At 33.2% G+C, this 22,963-nt stretch overlaps 1 protein-coding gene across 9 annotated transcripts in view; it reads right to left on the reverse strand.

Moving 5' to 3' along the window:
• The window catches only part of SPEF2 (sperm flagellar and cilia associated 2), a 70,098-nt gene that overhangs the window by 26,050 nt on the left and 21,085 nt on the right, over positions 1 to 22,963 (reverse strand). For 6 of the 9 annotated variants that reach the window (XR_016462226.1, XM_090132299.1, XM_090132298.1 and 3 more), the window contains exons 14-28: positions 21,306 to 21,379; positions 19,787 to 19,890; positions 18,702 to 18,958; positions 16,846 to 16,954; positions 15,318 to 15,475; positions 14,097 to 14,236; positions 11,929 to 12,056; positions 11,693 to 11,849; positions 11,036 to 11,173; positions 8,521 to 8,681; positions 7,511 to 7,697; positions 6,545 to 6,701; positions 5,603 to 5,725; positions 4,635 to 4,773; positions 3,117 to 3,346 (exon numbers count right to left, since the gene is read on the reverse strand). Coding sequence is in view for 8 of the 9 variants with exons in the window: in XM_090132299.1 (XP_089988425.1) it covers positions 3,117 to 3,346; positions 4,635 to 4,773; positions 5,603 to 5,725; positions 6,545 to 6,701; positions 7,511 to 7,697; positions 8,521 to 8,681; positions 11,036 to 11,173; positions 11,693 to 11,849; positions 11,929 to 12,056; positions 14,097 to 14,236; positions 15,318 to 15,475; positions 16,846 to 16,954; positions 18,702 to 18,958; positions 19,787 to 19,890; positions 21,306 to 21,379 (2,262 nt within the window). In the remaining variant the exon portion in view is untranslated. The remainder of the gene's footprint in view (positions 1 to 3,116; positions 3,347 to 4,634; positions 4,774 to 5,602; positions 5,726 to 6,544; positions 6,702 to 7,510; positions 7,698 to 8,520; positions 8,682 to 11,035; positions 11,174 to 11,692; positions 11,850 to 11,928; positions 12,057 to 14,096; positions 14,237 to 15,317; positions 15,476 to 16,845; positions 16,955 to 18,701; positions 18,959 to 19,786; positions 19,891 to 21,305; positions 21,380 to 22,963) is intronic. The other 3 variants (XM_031608434.2, XM_090132297.1, XM_090132294.1) reach the window with 2 other exon arrangements.

Raw genomic sequence — 22,963 nt, forward strand, 5'->3', positions numbered from 1 at the left:
ATTTAATAATTCTTTTAATATGTAGTTGCAATAAGGTCATGAATTCAAAAAGAAGGCAGCTGCATAACTTGGACTAATTCCAAGTAGAATTGAAGCAATAAAACTTGAAATCTATTTATTGGGGAAAAATAAACAAACAAAAAAACCAAAACAAAGTAAAGCACTGAGGAAGTGACCTAATAGCATCCCATCCTCTTGTTGTGGTTTGTACATCAAGAGGTACAAATAACATTTAATAACAAATAACTAAGAGGCAATTAACATTAAGACAATCATAGAAAAAAAAGTCAAGGTGAGTGCTTTCAAAGTTCTTATGAAAAAAGAGTCCTTGTACCTCATTCTTTTTTATTTCACGGGGTGCAAATTTTCATGTAGGCACTGTTGAATTTTTGAGAACTGTTTGTTCCCATTATATTATAAGCATCCTGAAGTGTCCTAATATTAAATATATATATTAGGAACATGCAGTTCAGATACATCTCTATTATGAGCAATTCTTCGAAAGGCAACAAAATAATAGAAATAAATACATATGATATGCTTATTGTTCAAAATCTATCAACATAGTAAACCTAAACTGAAATGTTTACAATTAGGGACAAAAAAAAAAAAAAAAAAGAAAGAAAGAAAGAAAAAGAAAAAAAAAAGTTGGTACAGTTTGGTCAGCAACTATCTTCTATGATTGACAAATCTGGAATCAGGAATCAGACTGCTAAAAATTACTATTCGCATCTTAGCAGACCATTTCAAATTTTATATAGGCATTTTAAGCAATTTTTGGATATGGGATATAAAATTTCCTGGAGTTTGACTGAAGACTGTTACAGACAAATAATCTGTTCTGTAATCCAGAAGGGAATTGCTCACAAAGATCGTTGCTGTGAAAAAAATACACTTTCAAATTCATTTGTGAAATTCAGTTATAAATGGAAGAAAAAGGCCTGGGATAGAATCTATTTTGATCTATTTGGCAATGCAAAACATTACCAAAATTGGATTCTATTAAACACATTTAGAATAATCTTCAGAAATTTCAGATGCATGCTAATTGCAATGACAGTAGATGGGGTCATATGAAGAATGTAGTACTAAAGAGAATGTAAGGAGATGATATCAGATGGTTAGTTTAATTTTGTTCATTATAACAGAGCACATGCAAAGAGACTGTGGAAGAAAGAAAAAAAAAAAAAGTGTTAGCAGCTCCATTTCAGACCTGCCACAGGAGCACACTCTGAAGACAAAATATTAAAGCACTGCTAATAAAATGATCAAAGAGTTAGTGAGATTAAAAAATACTGCTGAGTCACCCTGAATTGCAGTAACACCACTCATAATAGTAGAAGAAAATGTTTAAATATTTCCTTATCAAATGAAAAACCATATCAGTAGGTAGGAAGGTCCAGCAAAGGTCACATTTTTTGTCCATCGGTGCTTAGAATGGTGAGTAATATGCCTCCATGGAGAACCAAGTGTGCAGGATAGAACAAAGATGTCTGTGATGTATCAGCAGCTCTTAAATACTTTAAATTCCTAGGGAACACAGAACTGTTTATAATTTTTACAATATTTCCTTTGTTAATACCTAGTAATTTTAAATTACATTGGTAATTCCATTTTTATAATTGTCCATTTATTACATATATTTGAAAAGATATCCTTTTGACATTTACCAAATATCCAGTGAGGAAACTGGTTGCATTTCTAGTTCTCCTAACCTAATAATCTTCCCTTTTTATCTTTGTTTTATTTGAGCATATAGCTGCTGTCTAACAGCTTCAGTCCAGTGTGTGGGATGCTTCATTGTATTCTCTGTTTGGTTTGATGGGAGACAAATGATTAAAGAAGCATGCATTTTCTGTTGCGCATTGTATTAAACAAGGGGAGACAAAAGAATGGGAAGAAATTTTCCCAATTTTCAAAGGGAGGAATGATCTAACTCTTCATGCTGTGTCTGGGTACTGAAAAGGTCTGGTTGTCTTAGGAAATCTGGCATTCTTGGTATGAACGATATAGCCCTACTAGCAATAAAATCATTATCTGAACTTCTGATTTTGGAATTTCTAATAAACTTAATCTTAAAAAAGCTAAGTCTTACCTTTCAAACTAATCCATAAGAAAAAAATTGTTTTGTTTCATTGTTTCATTGTTTTAGTGAATATAATATGAAAAAGACAATTTTGTAGAAATACTTAATTAGTATTTTTTGCTAGCTATTACACATGCACAATAAGAGCACTTGTTCTCTGTCTCAAAAACATTAAGAATCTTATAAATTGTATTAGAAAAAAATAGTATTAAATATTTTAATTAATGAATAAATTACATAAAAACAGAAGAACTCTCTTAAAGAGAATGACCAATTCAAGCTGGTATCTTACAAAGTGTGTTTTACCTCTGCAACACTACCTAATGATTCCAACTGTACAGACTTTCAGTTTCACGTGGCATTACATGTACAGCATTGCCTGCTACTTTAACCTCTGCAGAGGATTTTGAAATGCTCATACACATACTCTTATACTATAAGAAGAACGATAATTGTTTTTCTAAAGGAAAACTCTTTTTTGGCTAAAAATTTGTTCATTTGAATGTTTCATAGAATCATAGAATCATCCAGTCATTTAAATGTTTGTTCCATGTTATGGAATTTTTCTATAATATACATGAAATGAAGGATTAAATTCAACTTCATTGTACCTCTGTGGTCTTGTTATATTGAAAGAGTTGAATTCAAAACTGTAAGTACAGGTTTACATACTCTGTTTCACAGTCAATTGGTCTCTCAACCAATTTCCAGGGGAGCATATTCCAGTACTTAACAACCCTTTCTGTAAGGAACCCTTTCTTGATGTCCAACCTATTAAGAATATTAAGAACCTAGTCTTGAAAATATAAAAAGCCCATAACAAAGACACTAAAAGTTTTCAAGTGGTCTGGTATGTCATATTTTACTATTCTACACAGGGGGTTTCCTTCTAAACATAGCACAATCGTTTATTGTGGTATGATCTTTAACAATATAGGTGACTAATGTTCGGCACCCCCTGGCAGTTACTTTAAATTTCAGTTACACATCTAGCAGCTTTTCAGGAGTGAAAAATAAATTTTTATCTTACCTTTAGGTGCCACTTGTAGAAAGTGTTTATGAAGTGTGCTAAGTTGTGAAATAGTTAAAGTACTACTTTCAGAAGTCTCTATTAGTGGAACTTGTGATGGAGGAACAGGATCAGGAATCACTTTTACATCACTGCTGATGAAGAAATCTGTTTCTTCTAAATTCATTTCATATTGGATTTTGCTAGAACTTTCAATATGGTGCCGTCCTACCTCAATCAGCTTTTCAACACTGCAAAAATATAAATGCAGAAAACAATTATTTTTCATAGAGGATACTAATAACAGATTCAATTTTTAGCATTTTTAGCATGCTCTGAAGCAAGAATTACAAATCCCTTGTGAATTCAGTGCTCAGCAAAATCATTATCAAGTGTATTCCTCCTCTGGCTGCAAGTAATTTTAATCCTGATAAGAAATTTAGGCGAATGGTAGCCACAGAAGAGACCAGATAGAAAGACATGAAAGGATGAAACTCTTTATTATTAAATTTCATAGGGAAAGTGCATACATATTCCATTTGTAATCATCCTTTAGGCTATCTCAATGTCTTGCCCTCTGCTCTGCCAATAAATAAATCCAGGATAGAGCACTTTCCAGAGTAGCATTCTGGTGGAGCATACAGACTCCTGTTTAAAATGCGATGGCATACTCATACTGTCCAACAAGTGCTGTCTTTGTGTATGTCTTTGGGTGTCACTGTGGTTGTCAGGAGAGCCAACAGAACAAGCTAGCACTTATGGTTCAGACACTTTGAGTGACTGTTTGTTAGACCTTTCACATCCTACATTTCTGTTCCTTGTCTTGGGCCTGCCCTGCAGTGTACCATCTAGACTGTCCCAAGTATGGTTTAAAAGTTAGTACAAGCCAAAACACCAAAAACATTTTCCAAAAGGCAAAGTGATACCTTTGAAAGGTATAATGGAGAATGAAATACTTCAATGATGTGGATATAGACAGATGACCTAAGGGTCATAGAGTGGCCCCAAGTATATTTTAATTACTAGAACAGAAAAATAGCCAAGGTTAGGATTATTTTTTTCAATCAACCTTGAAATATTTTTTATAATGGTTACACACGGTGGTAATAACAGCAGGTAGAGATTTCCAGCATATATATAGCACAGGGAAAAACAAACAAACAAACAAACAAACCCTCCACATGAAAAATCAACCCACCACCCGAAGTGAGAGAACCCACTGAAATGGTGATACTGCTAACAAGCAAAATATCCAGGTGATGGTGATGTCTGGTGATGCTCATAAATCTGCTAAATCTTTAGTCTGGAAAAACAGAAGAACTGGTAACACCTCTAGTATAGTCAGCAGAACCTGCTAATCATCCAAGAAACACGTCATTACTACTCAGCTATTTAATTTATAATTAAATTCTAGCACATGAAATGAAATTATTATTTTCTACACACATTTTACATATTATTTATATATTTCTATATAAACATCTTTACTAGCCCTTAATTTAAAAAATATATTCCTGTTCAAAACTGGATTTACATTACCTGGACATTTCTGCTAGGAACCTTGCTCCAAGCCACTTTTCCATATCTGCATAAGCTTCTTCTGCTTTCATTGTTAACTCTTCAACATATGCTACAGCTTTATCTTTTATAAGTTTTAGCCGAGTTTTTGTAGCTTTCTCTGTTAAAATATTATTATTATTATTATAAGTAATTATTATTTATAAAAATTTGAAGAAAACAGTTTTAAGAAGTTTAACACAATAATCTGTATTTAGGTAGCAAAATTTTTCTTTAGGTTCTCAGAATTTTGAACGACTAAATTTTCAGAATCATCCTAATTGTACCATGCGTTCTACAAAAGTGTGCATTCTATAAGCATTAGAATTCACAAGGTAAAAAATATCTTGATAAAAGTGAAGCACAGCTTCAGGGGATGTTTAAGCATACAGAACATAAAACAAAATGCTACATAGCAATCAGATCTGGAAGCTTAATGATGAGAGTGGATCATGATACAGACACAGTTTAAAGAAAACATTTCTAATTCATTATATATGTTACTCATAATAAAAACATTTTCTTCATCTTTACCCTAACTTTCATCTGTTTAAAATCAAGCTAATTGTTTGCTTGATTATTTGTTTGTTTGTTTCCTGAAGCTTCCCACACATGCCTATTTCACACTCCAATTCTCAGGTTGCAATAGAAAAGAGTTTGGTTAATGAGCACTGAGAAAATAATCTCTACCAAAATTATACTGAGTACTCAAATTTTTTGAGAATTTCAAAATTCAAATTGGGAAGAACTGAGAGTCTCTCACTGAGACTGATTAGAAAGGAAGAATAAGAGAAGAGTACCAGAATCTACATATCGTTATCAATCTTGAAAATAAGCAAATTCAGTGTTCAAGTTTGTTTCAGTTAGTATTCAGCGTTCTATACTGCAGAATCTTGACTATCATAATACCTAAATTAGGAAGAACGATCAACACCAAAATAGAAGCATACCCTCATGTTTCAGGGCAGCAAAATATTCTTGCTGTATTTTAAGCGTCAGTTTTTGTTTCTTCAGTTCTTCAGAGGTTAAAGGAACTGGACTGCCTTCAGCTGCAGAGGCAGTAGAAGAAGGTCCTGCAAAAAGAACAGTCTCCCTCAAAATCTTTGGACTTTGCTGGTAAATTTGTGCTATCTGCACATAGGCACTTATAAGACATTTTTGAAACGTTACTTTCCATCTTACTAGATACGATCCTTCATGAGCATACATATACAAGATTACTCAGACTGCTTATGTTAATGTAGCAGGAAGATTTCTTCACATACAATCTACATTTGCAAGACATGCTAAGACTGCATAAAACCACTCCAACATATTCATTTGTTTTAAAAATTAAAAAATTTAGAACAACATTCTAAAATGTATTTCTGAATGGAGTATCATTGCTGATTACAAATGTCTCTGTCATGAGTCAGAACAGATCCGTTGACCTTAAAATTTCCCAGTTTATAACAACTTGCACATAAACAAGCTTACTCGGAGTGATAGGTGATCCTTCTGGAGCAAATCTTGTTTTAACCTACATAGCTATGCATAGATATTATAAAAGAATTATTTTATTATGTTGCTTTTGAAGATTGCATGATATTATGCATAAAAGATTTCATATCAATTTTTGAAGTTCCATTTTGACTATTAACTATTAGAAAATAGCAACACTATCACATAAAACTATGCAACAATAACACATATAAAGAAACCCAACAGTCATTCAACAGCTTTTGCATTCCTTTATGACCATCAGCTTTTCATACTTTTATATCACATTTAACATTTCAAGGAAGAAATTAAATGCAAATTAAATGTCACAGCTTATCCCTTTCCATATGATTGTCATATCTACGTTTCAGTAATTTCAAGCAGTCCTATAACAAAGTCACTATTTCAAATACCTTTCTTTTTAGTAGGCGATTTGGGGGATTTTTTGGTGCTTTTGGCATCTTTCTCAGTAGACCTGCTTGACATTGTCTGAGAAGACTTCAGATCTTCTTTCACTTGTAGCTGCTTTTCTTCTTCCTTCACTTCTTTTGACTGTATTTCTGCTCTTACCTTTGTACCATATTCATGCAGTCAAATAGATGTTATCAATACTATGCAATTATTGTTTTAAATAGACTAAATTTACTGCAACTACTTGCTATGACAAACATATATAAGTAAGAGATATTTTAAGTAATTAATTGATTACATGATTATTTATCAAAAAATAAAATTGTACTGGAAAAATTCAACACAAAAATAGTAGTTTTAATTCTTGTAACCTCACTAACTTCACTGAAGGCAAAAGTGTGAAATATAAGAATCAGATGTGAAATCTAGGAATGTAACCTACTATAAGATTGCAAAAGTCTGTGTGTTTTAAAATGGCCAAAATGAAAAGAAAAAAAAAACAACCTTGGAACCAACAATTTGAAAACCAACATAATTAATTATGTATAAAAGAGAATGTTACCACAGCTTTTGAAGTTGTGAAAGTTTTGAGTAAAAGTTGCATCCCATGATTTAAAAAGTCCTTTTTATATTTCTATTGAGGCATAAGGGAAAAATTTATCATGGCGAAAGCAGACATAGAACCAACATTCAAAGAATTTGATAGGGTGCAGAATGACAATACAAAGGCACTGCAGATCTGGTAATACACAGACCTTAACACCTTTCTTACAGAAATGCAAATATTTTCAATGGAAATATAGCAGATGAGGTTAACTTGAGGCATAATCACTGCTAGTTGAAAACTCTTCTGTGATTCAGTAATAGACATGAAACTAACATACACGTTGTAAAGGCTGCACGCATGCTGAATGGAAGGCCTTGACTATCTTATCCATAGATATCTATGTAAATAAAACAGTCCCTACCATATCTGATATTGCTGTTACTGCTGTTTGCCATGTATCAGAAATAACATTTTCATCTTTCCCAAAAGCAATCACTACATTTTCAGAAGAATTCTCATCTTTAACACTCTTCAGTAGAGTTCCCTTGCTTTTTGATTTAGTAATATTTGTTTCTGGTGAAGGCAGTTTATAAGAAACCAGAGGAATCCTAAAAAATAAAATACAAGGCATAAATCATTTCCCCCTCTTATAAAGAGGTAATTTGTTACGACATTAGAGAACATGTCAAGAGAATGAGAACGCTATTTGCAAAATTTACTGTAGTAACAGAAAAAGGATGGACTTATGACCAAAAGAGGTAAAACATGTGGATGATAGGAAAATTGGCTAGTTTAAAGATAGAAAATGAAGAGTAATTGTAGATGGATAAAAATAAGTCAAATGACTGTGTGATTTTATGATATTTTCCGAATGAGCTAGAAGCATAACCCCATTATTTTCTAAATGAACTGTAAGTAATTACAAAAGGTTTTACTATCGCTGGAATTTTTGATATTGTGAAATTATTTAACAGTATCCCTTACCTTTAATATAGAATTAATGTTCCTAGGATGTTATGATTTATATTTGTTATTACTTGAGTCATTTAATTATGTTTGTGCAAATTTACAGCCTATTGATGTTCTAAAATAATATTAGCTTAGTTTTGTGATAACTGCGCTGAAAGCCGTCAGCAATACAGAGGGAAGTAGGAAATATTCCTATAGCAAATTTCTTTCTAAGGCAGCTTTCAAAATGCTTTATAATTCAGAGATGTACTACTGAAAATGATGAAGGTTAATCAGTCAAAATTTAAGGATAAATTAATCCTGTAAGATGATTCAAGATCAGTCATTTAACTATAATCACTATTTAAACAATCTTATTTCCCCAGCCTTTGAAATATACCCACATTTATTTCCACATATACCCACAAAGCTATGAGTGCATTATAATTGTTGATATTTCTATAATTAATAGTGTATTTCTACCTTCTTGATTCATTCTGATCTTCCTTCTGCTCCTTATCGACAATATCTAGCAATGGGAGTCTAGTAAAACCTTGTCTGTCCTCTGTTGGGATTTTTCCTTCCATTGCTCTATAATAGTCATGAAGAAGTCTCTTTGTATCTTGGAAACGATCCACTTCAACCTCAATAAAAGAAAACAGAAAGACTGAAATTCAAAACAAGTTCTATCACATTTTTAAATACGTAGTGGCAAAAGCAATTACAAATAATGAGAGTTACAGGGAGAACAACAAACAACTACATTGATTTGAATTTTTATTGTCTATTTAGTGCATATTTTTACTCACATCAATGCCTTCAGAATTTATTTTCTTAATTTTTGCACAAGTATTTCTAACAATAATAAAAATCTTGTTAGAATAGGAAAAAAATATTTGCAATAAATAATATTTGACACATTAAATTTAAATATAATATATTTGGACTTATATTTATTTCTATACTAGCAAGTATACAAGTACCAACAAACTATAGAAATTGCTTTATTTGAAATAATCAAAATCCTTGTTAACATAAAAAAAGAGTTAACTCATAAAAAGAGTTAAGTGATGGAAAAAACAATGTAAAAAGCCATACAGTTTATCCTCGTCAGAGAAATCAAAAGACTTTACAGAGCTAAGTATCTTTAAGATCTTTTTCTGTGAATTCTCTCAGGAGAAATCAAGTAAGATTCAAAAAACATTTAACACCTGTCATGTTTTGATTTATTGATACAGACAAATGTTAGCTTCTAACTGCCAAAACAGTACAAAATATTCATGGGAAAATGCGCAAAACCACATTCACAAAACAAAGAATAAAAGCTTTGTGGTGTAAAACAGCTCTTGTCCATAAGCAAAAGAGAAAATATCTTCAATTACACTGCACAGAGAAAGGTGGAGAGAAATCTGATTTAACCTTGCTAAAATTAAGACATTCTTAAGCAGAAAATGTATTGTTTATACAGTAACAGAACCACGTGGGGAATACATTTAACTTCCCACAGAAAAACCCACAGAAGGAGAGCTCAAGACCAAGGAAGTATATTTTTGACCTTTTCTCAAACAAAACCATAACACAAAGTTTACATTTTTAGTTTTGCAGTTTCAATGCTAATTATTCATTTAATTATTTAATTTGGGGAATGTGTACTATGTTATAAAAGTAAAAAAGTGGGGCCTTTTGGGGAGGGAAAACATAAATACCATGTATTTTTAATACATTAGTAATCTCAGATGGCTCTTCTGTCACTGTGATGTTATTTTACTTCTGCTTATTTATTCATACATTTTAAGATAAAGTTTTTAAATAGACAATCATATAAATTACATGATAGTAAGGATAATAAGGATAATTGCAGAATAGTAAGAAAGTATTTCATATTTTGACTTTTTTTTTTTTTAAACCGTATTGCTTTAGTCTTTATTTATGGCATTATTTAGGCTCTTTTAAAATAGAGTTAATAATTTTTCATGCTATTGCAGATGAATATATCAGAAATTTTATTTAGATTACTCCAACATTCATTCATCTGAGATAAAAAAGCAGTTCCCTTGATTGACAAGCCAATAAAAATAAGACAGAAATAAAAGGCATGGAGCCTAGTCAGTAGTGGTTAGGCCTGAGTTTTCAACCAAATTGGCATAACATGGCATGTATTTAAAACACTTTTTCATTGCCTGCTTTAAAGTTGCCCAAACTTTCACAACAAGGTCACCCCATTTACAGACAAGCCTGTCCATTCCATTCCATCCCTAAGTCTAATTTATGCACCTATAATGGCAGTCATAGGGAAATAAATCTTTACTTCAAGAACTGAAGTAATTCATGGTCTCGCTGAATGAGAGGAAAGGCGTAATGTGGGGAAGGAGAGATCCAATAAAGTGAAGATGATTTCACTAAAAACTTAGTTGTGAAAGATTTGAATGAATTTCTCAAGAAAAACAAACATAATTTTCTCCAAAAAACTCCCCGCAACTTTTTTTTCAGACTGTAGGTAAAATTTCAAGTTACAACTAATATAGTTTTTTGATTTGGGAAATACAAGACAATCTTAACAGTAGGTAGGTCTACAACAGCAGTAAATTTTGTAATCTAAAAAAATTTATGTAAATATGACTATGGAAGTACAAACAGTTCTAACATCTCTGTTACAAAACTAAAAAATTCACTGGACTGATAAAACTGAAAAAGCAGCACTACACATTACAGATTGAAAATGCATAACAGTAGACAACAGTAATTGTATTTTTCTAGAAAAGTTTTGCCTGTTAAGTAGTTAAACAGGAGGAATGTCATCCACTCCTGGTCTCTAGACTAAATGTCTCTAGGCTTTCTAGGTAAAATTAGAAGCAGCATGAACATTTGCTCATCTAATTCTTGATTCCTAACACATTCAGAGCCAAACGTGTGAAACTCCTCTGAAGCTCACTGTCTTCCAAATATAATTCATTGTCTCTTTCAATTGCAAACACCATAGTAGAGCTCTGTACTATACCTGCATAAGTGAAAAAAAATGGTTTATTGCAATCCCCTTATGATCTCGCAACCAGCCATCATTCATGATATCAGTACGTTCCTGCTCTGCTTCTTCCCTTCTTTTATCACAGATATCCCAGAGAAGATCTCTTAAGTCCTAAAATACAAAATAAAATATGAGAAATAACTATAAAAAAACATTTTTTTACTATTAGAAACTATATTTTTGCCTGTGCATGAGACACACACTCATTAATTGCAGGTGTTGTTTTCTCTAAATTGTTATAAATGTCAAAGCCTGGTCCAAGACTTATATGATTACAGACAGATGACAGAAAACAGCTTTACAAATGAGCCTGATAAAATAATCCAGAGATCTATGATAAATATAGAGGACAGAGTTAGGCTGCATTGCTTTCCCCAGGCAGAGAGCTGTCAAAGCTAGATACAGAATTAGAACACAAATAGCTAAGTCATAACAGTATCAGTGACTTTCTACTTAAATGGTTTGATAATTAATGCAAATATAAGAAGAAAGGGGATGTGCAATACAAACAATTCTGAGAAATTAAGTCATAGTTTAAACATTATTCTATTTACAAGGCTCCATTCCATTTTTTGCTTTAACATGGACAGTGCTTCATAGGTTCTATTGTTTCTTCTTTAATTTACTTACAGTTACTCTTTGGTGGAGTTCTGCTTTTGTTTCCTCATCTTCCCGTAGGTCATCAGAAATTGAATTAAAATCTAATTGCCACTGGGATACAAACTCCTGCTTATGATCTGGATGCTTTAAATAATCTTGGAAATTTTTTCTGTAAATTATGGCAAAGCTAATGTTACAAAACAGATAGAATGGCAGAGGAAAAATATAAAATATGGATATTGAAATATTAAGCTGTTTCTACTCACCTAATATCTGCTAAGTAATATATCATGGAGTACTGTTCATCCCTTAGACATCTAAGTACAGTTTTGATGGTATTCACATACACATTTTCTACAATTTCCCAATAAGGAACTAAAAAATCAGGTATCTCCTGTAAATATTTTTTAAAAACATCAAAATCAATACATTTCTTGGCAACTCATTTAGATGTATCATTAGCAAATAACAGATTATTTCATGATATCATACTACTGACTTCTTTTATTGTGTATTTATTTTGTTTTAGAATCATCATCAACTATAAAGTTTTCCAACAGAAAGTTACGCTGTGCATTTCTTTGAAAAAAAATGTGGCAGTATTCATAATGAACAGGAAGTTCCCCCCAAATACTGCTGATATCTGTGTTTTTTAATACATTCGTAAATTCAGAAAGTTGTTAGGTAGTACACGACTGTTTAAACTAGTAAAAATTAAAAGGGACTGTAAAGTGTTTCAAAAGCAACATTTTACTGACTGATTGTCAAACAATGCCAAAGAAATGACAAGTGGAAAGGCAACAAGTTGAGATGCAGACTTTAATCATACAGAAAGAGATTCACAGCATATGCCAGCTAACTGCAGTCATAAAGTCAAAACTGGGAAACATAAGGAACAGAATACAGAACAAAATACAAAGCATCATTAAGAATCCTTCTAATCTTTATCTCAGTTACTGCATGCAGACCCATGTCTCCATCCAAATAAAATAAAATAAAATAAAATAAAATAAAATAATTAGTAAAACTAGGACAGACCAAAATGCAAAAGTCATGACTGAATATACTGAATCATTTCTGCATGAATTAACATTATGTCTTGATTTGAAAAGCATCACTGAGGCAAAATGAATAAGGTGTATGTGATAGATGCCTGTAACATCACACATATCTTCACAGGGTGAATACAGAACTATTCGTTGAATCACACAATACAAGAACTTAGGGTCATCCAATAAACCAAGTAAATAGATTTCAAGGAGTGTTCTTTTCTACTCATAAAAAGTATAATTATACAGGCTACATGTCAACAGTTTATGGGCTGGTTCAGCCTGGTTCCGTGACTTGTGGGGTAGAGGGATTCACAAATCCACACCTCTGGAAAGGGGAAACAGGGGACCCCGAATAATTAAAAACAGAGGCAATGATCTGAGTAGAAACAAACTAATATGCAAAATATGGTATCAGAATGCAAGATAACACACTATAATACAGCATACTAAATATAAGTAGAATTGAAGCTAATAAATCAATTATAATGAGAAAGGGAGACCAAAAGGTGGAAAGGCCCTCACTATAACACTGAGGTGAGATGTACAGTTGGGTCAAGCAGCAGGAAGGAGAGCTGAAAAAAAAGGGAGGTCTTGTGACCTTGCCAGGGGTTGTATCTCCTCTCTGAATGCAAAGTGTTCTGGGGTATACAGTTCTTCTCTTCCAAACAGGTGCCTGGAACTGGAGCATTAACTCTTTAACTCCTAATGCCATGTGATGTTATCACGTGGAATACTGATAACCAAAAATCATAAAACCACTAAATAATCACATAAAAACACTATATTATGGAGACTATAAAGTAAATTGCTTCCAAAAAAAGAAAAAAGACAATCATGGAAAAAAATCCTGTTGAGATTTACTGAATACAAAGATGTACATATAAACTTATCTCGGGAATCCCATAAATTTCACTTTACTAGCAGATAAAAAGATGTCCTGGAGAGTGTTAGAGGAAACATCAGGAGAATTATCAGTGCACGTTTTTGCCATTCTTACATTCTCTCTCCAGGACCAGTGCCCAGCCATTGCCGAAGACAAGAGCCTGAGTAGATGGGTCATGACATGACTCCAGCAAGTTTGTGCTTGTATTTGTTATATTAAAAAGTATTTTTATTTTGGACTTTGTGAGCTGTTCTTCAACATCACTGTGAAGAATTTAGCAAAAGGCAATGATCAAAATTTTCAAGTGTGTTTCTTATATCTTTTGGTAGTAAAAAGTATTTGTATTTCTAGGTATTCATTACACAGCACTAGTGTACTTTTCACAGAAAAATATTTAAGAAAATAATGTGCTGAGAGAAAAAAAGTTTAGGTAGAATATGCACAAAACATAAAGATAAATATATACTTTGATATCTAAGACTTTTAATTCTGAAGATACCTTGGGAAGTGGCTCATCTACATAAATCCATTCACCTGTCCCTGGCTTAATCTGTGGTGGTGTCACAGAAATAGGAGAAAGCAGATCTTCAGGTTTAACTGGCAAAGCCTTTTCTTCTGGTGATTCTTCTAGTACTGACCCTTGTGTATGAACATACAATTAGTACCTCCATAAGTATTTTAAGTATCAGTAAACATAAATAGATATTTATGCTAATCTGACAAATTCAGACTAACATAACAGATTCAGAATCTCATTATTTGTGCATTTTTCATTAGAACATATGCTGATCAAATACATGATGCCATAGTTATTAGAAATCTGTTTCCAGTTAGATTGTATTTTGCATGATTGCTACTTTTCCAAAACCATCTCTGTGAGAGAAACAGTAACATAGTAATTTAGTATGATTATACAAAGCATTCTTTAGCAGGTAAAGCAAGGTCACTGGTATTGATACAATTCTGAGATTCATTAAAATTATCATGATTTCAAGGACTCTGCTTAATTAATGAACAGCTGTAAGCATGGTTTCCATGAGAGACTTGAGAAAGAATAATGTGGTGAAGGTCACATCAAGTCTTTCTTCTAATAATTCTGAAGAAAAGAAAAAAATCTAATCCTGGTTTACTTCATGCAACTTTTTTTCTGGAATTCATCTTTTTCCCTTCTTTTTAAATAGTTCTATAGGGTTGTATGTACATATGTTAATTGCATGGATTAAGAAGAAACATGCAATAAGATGCACCAAAAAATGCAAATACAGTGCACTGAGTTATCCATGTTTTTACATTTCTGATAAATGAGTATATGTTTATAATGGCAAATTATCCTTCCTACTTTTTCATTGTGTTATCCCACACAGTGTAGATGCTAGCTGTAATATTTAAATCTGGAAGAAACGACTGAATTTAGTAATTCTTTAGTGAATTTAAATATATCCAACTGACAGTTTATTTAAAATATTTTGAAATCTTTTCTCAAATTATCTTTGTAGCTATGTGAAAATATAGCTGTGAAAATGTAAAAAATATGACAGAAAGCTTGAAAATTCCAGTGCAATTATCAATAACTCATAAATCCCTGAAGTCTTGTAGACATGATAAAAATGGCCAGTTTTTCCACATAGTTTTATATTTTATTGATTAGTGTTATCCATCAAAAGCAAAGTAGCAAAGTCTTTTCTTAATGAATGTAAAAAGTAGGAAAGGAAAAACTTACTTTTATTCTGCTTTTTGTCAATTTCTTCAATCAGAATTTCCTTCACAGTTTTGCACACAATACTTTCTTCTGTCTCTGCATTGACCTTCACTAGAGTGTTTTGATTGTCTGAAAACCAGTTCTCTAATTTTGGCCATGTGTCTAGGAAGCCTGAAATTCTGCAAAAGTCATATTGATGTATACCTCTAAAATAGAACTAAAATAACTACAGGAAAATATTTTCCCAAAAACAATAAACAAAGGAAAGAGCATAATATCTAACCCAATACTAAAGCAAATCCAGGCAGTATTTTTGAAGATATTCAAATTTCCAACCACATAAACCCCGTCAGAGTAAGAAAATAGCTTTTACTCTTTCTTATCACAAGTTAAGCCTATATTTTCTTGCATCACAACTAAAATAATTATAACAGTAAAACAATAGTCTAAACTAGTTAATATTATCAAATATTTAAAAGCAACTGTGTGTTCATGTGGCCAAGAAGGCTGATGGCAACCTGGCTTGTATCGGAAATGGTGTGGTGAGCAGGACTAAGGAAGTCATCCTGCCCCTGTACTCAGCATTGGTGAGGCCTCATCTCGAGTACTGTTTTCAGTTTGGGGCACCTCAGTACAGAAAGGACATTGAGGTGCTGGAGCAGGTCCAAAGAAGGGCAACAAGGCTTGACAAGGACTTGGAGAATATGTTCTATGAGGAGAAATTGAAGGAACTGAGGCTGTTTAGCCTGGGGAAAAGGAGACTGAGGGGAGACCTTATTGCTCTCCTCCAATATCTGAAAGGTACTTAAAGAGGGAGAAGGGTTGGTGTCTTGTCACTGGTGACAGGTGACAGGACAAGGGAAAATGGTCTCAAGTTGCGCCAGGGGAGGTTTAGGTTGGATATCAGGAAAAACTTCTTTTCAGAAAGGGTTCTTAACACTGGAATAACACTGGAATAGCTTCAGTGGTGGCTGAATCACCACCCCTGGATGTGTTTAAAAAACATTTGGATGTGATGCTCAGGGACATGATTTAGCGGAGGGTTGTTTGTTAGGGTAGTATGGTTAGGTCGTGGTTGGACTCAATGATCTTAAGGTCTTTTCCAACCTGAGCAATTCTATCATTCTATGATTCTATGATTTAAAAGCTAAAATTGCTGCTCTTGATTTTCCTTTATATGTAAAATCTAAATAATAGTATTATAATTTTTTTTTAAAAAAACTAATGATAGAATAAAATATAGAAAACCACGAGAGGTTCTCTGAACTATATATATATACATATTTTATTTTTTCAATTCATTCCTGGAAAAGAATTTTTCCTTGGGGAAATACCTTGGAAAAGCAAAACATAACAATTCCTAACTTCTAGGATTATTTACATTGCACCAAAAATTTAAGCACCTCTTAGACTCCAGTCAGAGAAATTCTTATGTAAAATCTTAACATAAGGCACTCATAGTGCACTCATAGATCACATATGAGCTTCAGATTAATTACATGCCTAATCATGTGTCTAAACTAAATTTATTGTACTTAATATAACATACCTATGCAGCACCTGGTCCTTTGCTAAGTCAGTCATCTCTTCTATGATTTTAACATCTGAATTTTGACTGTTGTTCTCCTGTTCAATTTGAGAGGGCTTTGATTTATCTGCTGTGGAAAACAGCATAAATGAGCATATGTTGAAAAGGTAGCTACTGGACTTAAATAAGATTACTTTAGAAGAAAGCTAAATTTCCTTGATGTTACATCTCTTCCCTTAAAAATTAAAAAGCTTCTTCAAAGAAAGGAAAGCACAGAAATAAATCAGAGAAATACTAAATAGAGCTTGGTAAGAATATGGAGACTTCTGTTGGAATACAAAGTCAGTTATAACAATACATTTCCCAACTGATACTTTGCAGTCATAGAAAGCTGTAGTTGTAGTGATGTGATGGGTGGACAATTTAAGGCATATATATTCTTACAGTTTGAAGGTGTTTCTGTTTTTTCCAGTCTAACCTGAATCTTCCTTTTAGTAACTACTCCTTTCCAAAAGAGCAATGGATAGATATATATCTGAAGAAAAATTATCCTCTATCTCAGAGACTTCTCAAGATTAAAGAAACACTTTAATTTATTAGAAATAAACAAATTTTTATTGATTTCTGATGTGTTTTTTTTTTGTTTGTTTCTATGACTCTTTCTATGACCACAGGACATCTTAAGAAACAGTATCTTTTTTGGATTCCTGAGAATATATCATATACTATCACATCTTCAAAGTGTTTTGGAACAGAATGTCTTAAAATTAACCTGAATATTAGTGCCAATAATATGTCTTGATGGTATAGTTAGCAAAACCTCCAACAGTTTGCATCATTCTCATTTCTGCCAACACATAAAAGCTAAACAATGTTCAGTTCAAGCCATGTGCTACATAAGTGCTGCAGTGAAAACAATGAAGAGTAACCTCCTTATAATCTAGACAATATAGGAAATATTTGTGAAAAGAATTTGTATTTTGCCAAGATGAGTGAGAGCAATAAAAAATAAGTAGTCTGGAAATAAAACAGCTTTCAAAAAGCCTTTGTTGCTTTTGCCATCTTAGTCCAAAATCAACTATTTTGGGTTATTCATTGACTAAGGCAAGACAAAGGCAGTAATCAATGGGGAATGAATGTTGGCATATCTGAGCAAATTAAAAGTTAGCACATCCCTTTACTTACCCTTCCTTATGTCTCTTTCCAAATGTATCCAAGGAGAAAAACACTAATTAGACATGCTCATTTGGAATGAATAATATTTCTGCAGCTGCAGAACTTAGAAATATCTAAGTTACATTTTTCCCAACTGTTGCTTCATATGATAGTTAACACTAGCCACTGTGCTACCCCAGCTTCTGTGAAATTTCAGGACAAAAAACCCACAAACACACATGAATTTGCACATTTATAACCTGCCTTTGACTGAAACAAACATAATTATTCAGGATAACTTGGAAGCACACAAGATGATATTTCAAAATGAATAGATGAGATAATGTGAGATAAAAATAATTGTTTGAATTAGCATAATGTAAGGTTAAAATTGTTAAGTACAAGTAAAACCTGAAATAATGCTTTGGATTACTGTGTTACTTATTATACTTATATAATGTGTTAATGATTATATTCAGTCATATATCTTTAGACAAGTGAACAAAGTTAAAAGAGGTCTTACAAATAAGAGTAAAAAAAAATCTAAGTTCATAATTAAAAAAAATACAAATATTACTGTTTTAAATTAAAATACACAAATTGCTACCATACTGCAAAGTACTCAGAATTCAGAAGTTTCCATATTTATAACAATCTTCATATTCCCCTTACATAAAAATGTGCTTATCATTTGACTTGTTTAAATGGAGATATAAACTTACACTTCAAGCTAGCCACACGTTTCAATACTGTGGTGTCTGAAATATCCAATAATACAGAAACATCAAATGCAGGTAAGGAAACAGAAGGCTTGTTAGGGGTTCTAGGATTTGTAACAAGTGAGATCTTTCCACAGTTCACATATTTTGCTTCCATTTCATCTGGATCAATCCCTGTACAGGCTTTTTCAAATAGCCTTGCCTGATTAACCGTCATTGGAAATCCATCCAGAATCCATCCCTTCTCTGGTGATGCGCGGCTAAAAGTAAATGAAAAATGACATTTGCAGAGAAAAAATGATAACATAAAATTAACACCTAAAGAAGGGCTTGTCCTAGTAGACTTTTATTCTGAATTCAGTATATGAGATATCCTGATGAACAGACAGCATCATGATCAAAATAGCAAAACAATGGACTTTATAGCAGAAAATTACATGAAAATGAGCTAAAAATGATAAACAGAACAATATTTGCTTCTTGATAGTTTTCAAAAACAATCTTTATAGAGCTGTACTGTGATCAGAGACGTAATTTCATTGCTTTCAAAAAGTGTCAACGTCTGCACTGAAAAAACATGTAGTAAAAACTGTTTTATAACATTAAAGTACAAATGGGAGTAAATATAACTTAAATGACTTTCACGTGAGAACTTAAAGCTAATTGCATATGAGCATATTTGAGATAATTTTCTGTAATGCAAGAAGAGAAAAAAACAAGTAACTGCTGAAATATGAATGTTTAGATAATGTATCTCACATTAAATCTAGAGGAAAAAAATACTAGCTTTTTCAACTATACATTCTGAATAGTTGAAAACTGATAAACAAAATATAGACATTACTTACATTTAATGACTATGTGATAGTTGTTTATTTTTTTACTTACTGCCAATGGTGTACAGTAATGCCTTTAAAATTTAGGGCTGGATTCTACATCTTTCAAATGAGCATTAAATCACTTTCCCATAGCACAGTCCAATTTTCCAATAATGCACTGACTAAAGAGAAATGGCTGAATCTGGCCCTAAAAAATGGATAATTACATTCTAAGTAACTAAGGGGGAAAAAAGCTACATAATTTCATACTTAATGGCTTCCAATAGGATGTCAACTAGTAATTCATCAGGAATACTTTTTCCTTTCTTCAGCAATTTCTGTGATGCAGCGCCAAGCTGGGCACGTACAGATAGCTGTGGAGGAGCACAGTTAAAAGAACATGTAAGAACAAAAAGCACAGGATGTTGACAACACTCACAGTTAAAATGAACATGATTATATGAAGGCTGATCTGAAAGTAATGCTTCCTATTTTGTTGTGTTGGTCCATGACATTAGAGGCAGATAGTGGTGGTATGGCAGTAGAGTTGGAACCTTCTCACCAGCATTCCAATTACATTTTGTTTCTATGTGACAGATGGCAGCAGAGGGGCACACTGACAAAATGATGCCTTGACATAGAAGGAAAGGCATGTGAAGCAAAGGTATGGAATTGAACTCCTCCCGCGGGAAAAACTGTCACCCATTGACATTCATTGATGCTTGCTGAACATTTATGGAGACCAAACAGTGCACATGAGCACAGCAAGGTAGTGGGTGGGTGTTTCAGCAGTGGCAACAGTGACAGTGCATCACCTTAACTGGTGCAGATTTTTCTGAGCATGGCATGCAGGCTCTTGTTCACTGCTGATGAAAATGTATACCTAATGGTGGTGGCTATTCATAAAAAATCGTGTTCTGTAGCTGAGAATTTATCAATTAGTGCTATTATATTCATTGTATCTATTATAGTTTCTACGGAAATAAATAGGAGGCATTACTTTTGGAGAAACCTGTATATTTTACTTCTGCATTCCTTGATTATATTTAGTCTTGATTGTGTTATTCATTCATTTTTAATGTTTACTGTATGATCTATGTACCAGAAATAGTTTTACCCGATGTTAAAGAGGCCTCATTCAACTGAAAAGTTGAACAGAATGTCATCACACACAAGAAAATGACAGACAGAAATAAGACTGAAAAGCAAAAGGTACTGAAAACCAAAAAAATAAAAAATTAATTGCCCTTGTCCTAATGTTGTTCTGATTTTCACTAGTCTAAACTCAGTGATGGTCTGATTTCTGACGGCATAAGAAAATGCTAAAAGTTAAGTATTCTGTAGCAACATTTAACATCAATGTTTATATAGGTATTTTACCTGTTTTTAAGTACATTTCAGCAAGAAAAATAGTCGGAGAGAACTGTAGAATTGATTATTTTTGAATGTAAAGAAAATAAACCTTGCGATGCGTTGAATTATTTGTGTGGCACCAGCAACATTCCAATCACATTTCTGCTAAGTCAGAAATCATATGGAAAGTACCTTATCTTACATAAATGTGAGATCAAACAGGATGACATTTACATAGAATTCTAGCTGTATGTATAAATCTAGCCAATATACACAGCAATAGCTTTTACAAAATCTCTTTTGATATTTCTCACAGAAAATGCTTGCAATCAGGTCAATAAATAAAGGCAAAACGGTGATGGAGTATCACCACTCTGTTGTTTAATGATATGATTGCAAATAATGTAGATTGTAGTAGTTAAAATGGACTACAAACCTTGGATATGTCATTCTCTTTGTGGTCTGATACAATTTCCTGATTAGATGGATGCTTTTTGACAGGATGATTACCTAAAATAGGTACATTTTAAAGTTTAACAGTTCTACATCTATAATATTTCTTACTATAGCTAAATAATAAAAATACGTCTTACTATTGTTCTCTGACCAAATTAAAACAGAAGGAATTTGCAATCATAGGATCACTGAAAAATTCAAGTTGCAAGCAACCTCTAGAGATCAGTTCAACTTTATGGTTAAAGCAGCTGGAATGTCAGATCACATTACTCAAGTCTTTACCTGTCTCAAAAACCTCCAAGGACAGAAACTATCACTGAAGACAATCAGTTCCAGTGCTCTCATGGGAAAAAGACATTTTCTTGCATATGCTCAAAATCAGAACCTTCATAGGTATCTCCACAGCAAAATGAAGACTAGTGGCAACACGAGCCTGCTGCTGACTGGAGCACAGGACAGAGATACTTAACGTCTTCTCTCTCTTGGTCTCTACAAGTACAATCTGTCTTCAGGAATCTCAAGCTCCTGAGACTAGCAGGGAAGTCTGGAGGGCAATTGCTTTGCAAGCAACTTTGCAGAGAAGGGCTTCGAGGGCTTTGCAGAGAAGATCATTTTCAGCAGAGACACATCTTTGCATTAAAAAAGGCCAGAAGCATCCTGGACTACATTAAACACAGCATCATCACCAAGAGGTCGTACTTTCTCTATACGCAGCCCCAGTGAGACCATATCTAGAATGCTGTGTCCAGTTCTGGGCTCCCCAGAGGCAAGAAAGACCTGGATAAATTGCAGCAGATCCAGAAAAAGACCATAACAATTATTAAATTGTTAGAATATCTGATAGAGAGAGGTTGAGAGGTGGAATTATTCAGCCTGGGAAAAGAAGTCCTGAGTGGAAACTTGTAAGGAGGAGTAAAGATGGAGCCACAATCATCTCAATGATGCCAAGTGAAAAAGGGACAAGAGGCAATGGAAACAAACTGAAACACACTGAATTCTATTTAAATGATAAAATATGAACTGTATGGGTTATAGAAAATTGGAACAAGTCACCACCCAGTGAGACTGTGTAGTTTCCATCCTTGGAGAAGTTTAAATCCCAAGTAAACACAGTGCTGAACAATATATAATACTGAATCTTCCTTGAAAAGTGTTGGACTAGGTGGCCTTCAGAGGTTCCTTCCACTCCCAACCATTCTGTGATTCTGAGTTTAGTAGCTGAGCCCAATATCAGTTCCTTTGTTGTTAAGAGCTATTGTAAAGAAAGGTAAAGTGAGGGAAACAGGGCTTGCCTCACCTTCCTTTGGAAGGTGCTTTCAAAATGAAGCTTTCAACCTAGACCCTGTCTGTGCTGCATTATAGCTGTGTAGCAACCACATCTGATTCTGATCCACATCTGCTGACTTGACTTTCTCATTCAAACTCATATTTACTGCATCAGTACATTTATCATCAGACTGAGGCTTTTGCTGGTCACTGTCTCTGGATCTGACTCTTTAGTCAATATGTTCACTTTTTACTGGTGAAGTGTTGGCCCTGCCAGACTTATTGGCATCACCTCTTGGCTCACCTTCCTGTGTGGAGCAGTCTGTACTTGCTTCTCCCAAACACTAGGAATGCGCAGAAACACAAAATTCA

This window comes from Phasianus colchicus, chromosome Z (genome assembly GCF_987193195.1).
Source record: "Phasianus colchicus chromosome Z, bPhaCol1.hap1.1, whole genome shotgun sequence".
NCBI classification, from domain to species: Eukaryota; Metazoa; Chordata; class Aves; order Galliformes; family Phasianidae; genus Phasianus; species Phasianus colchicus.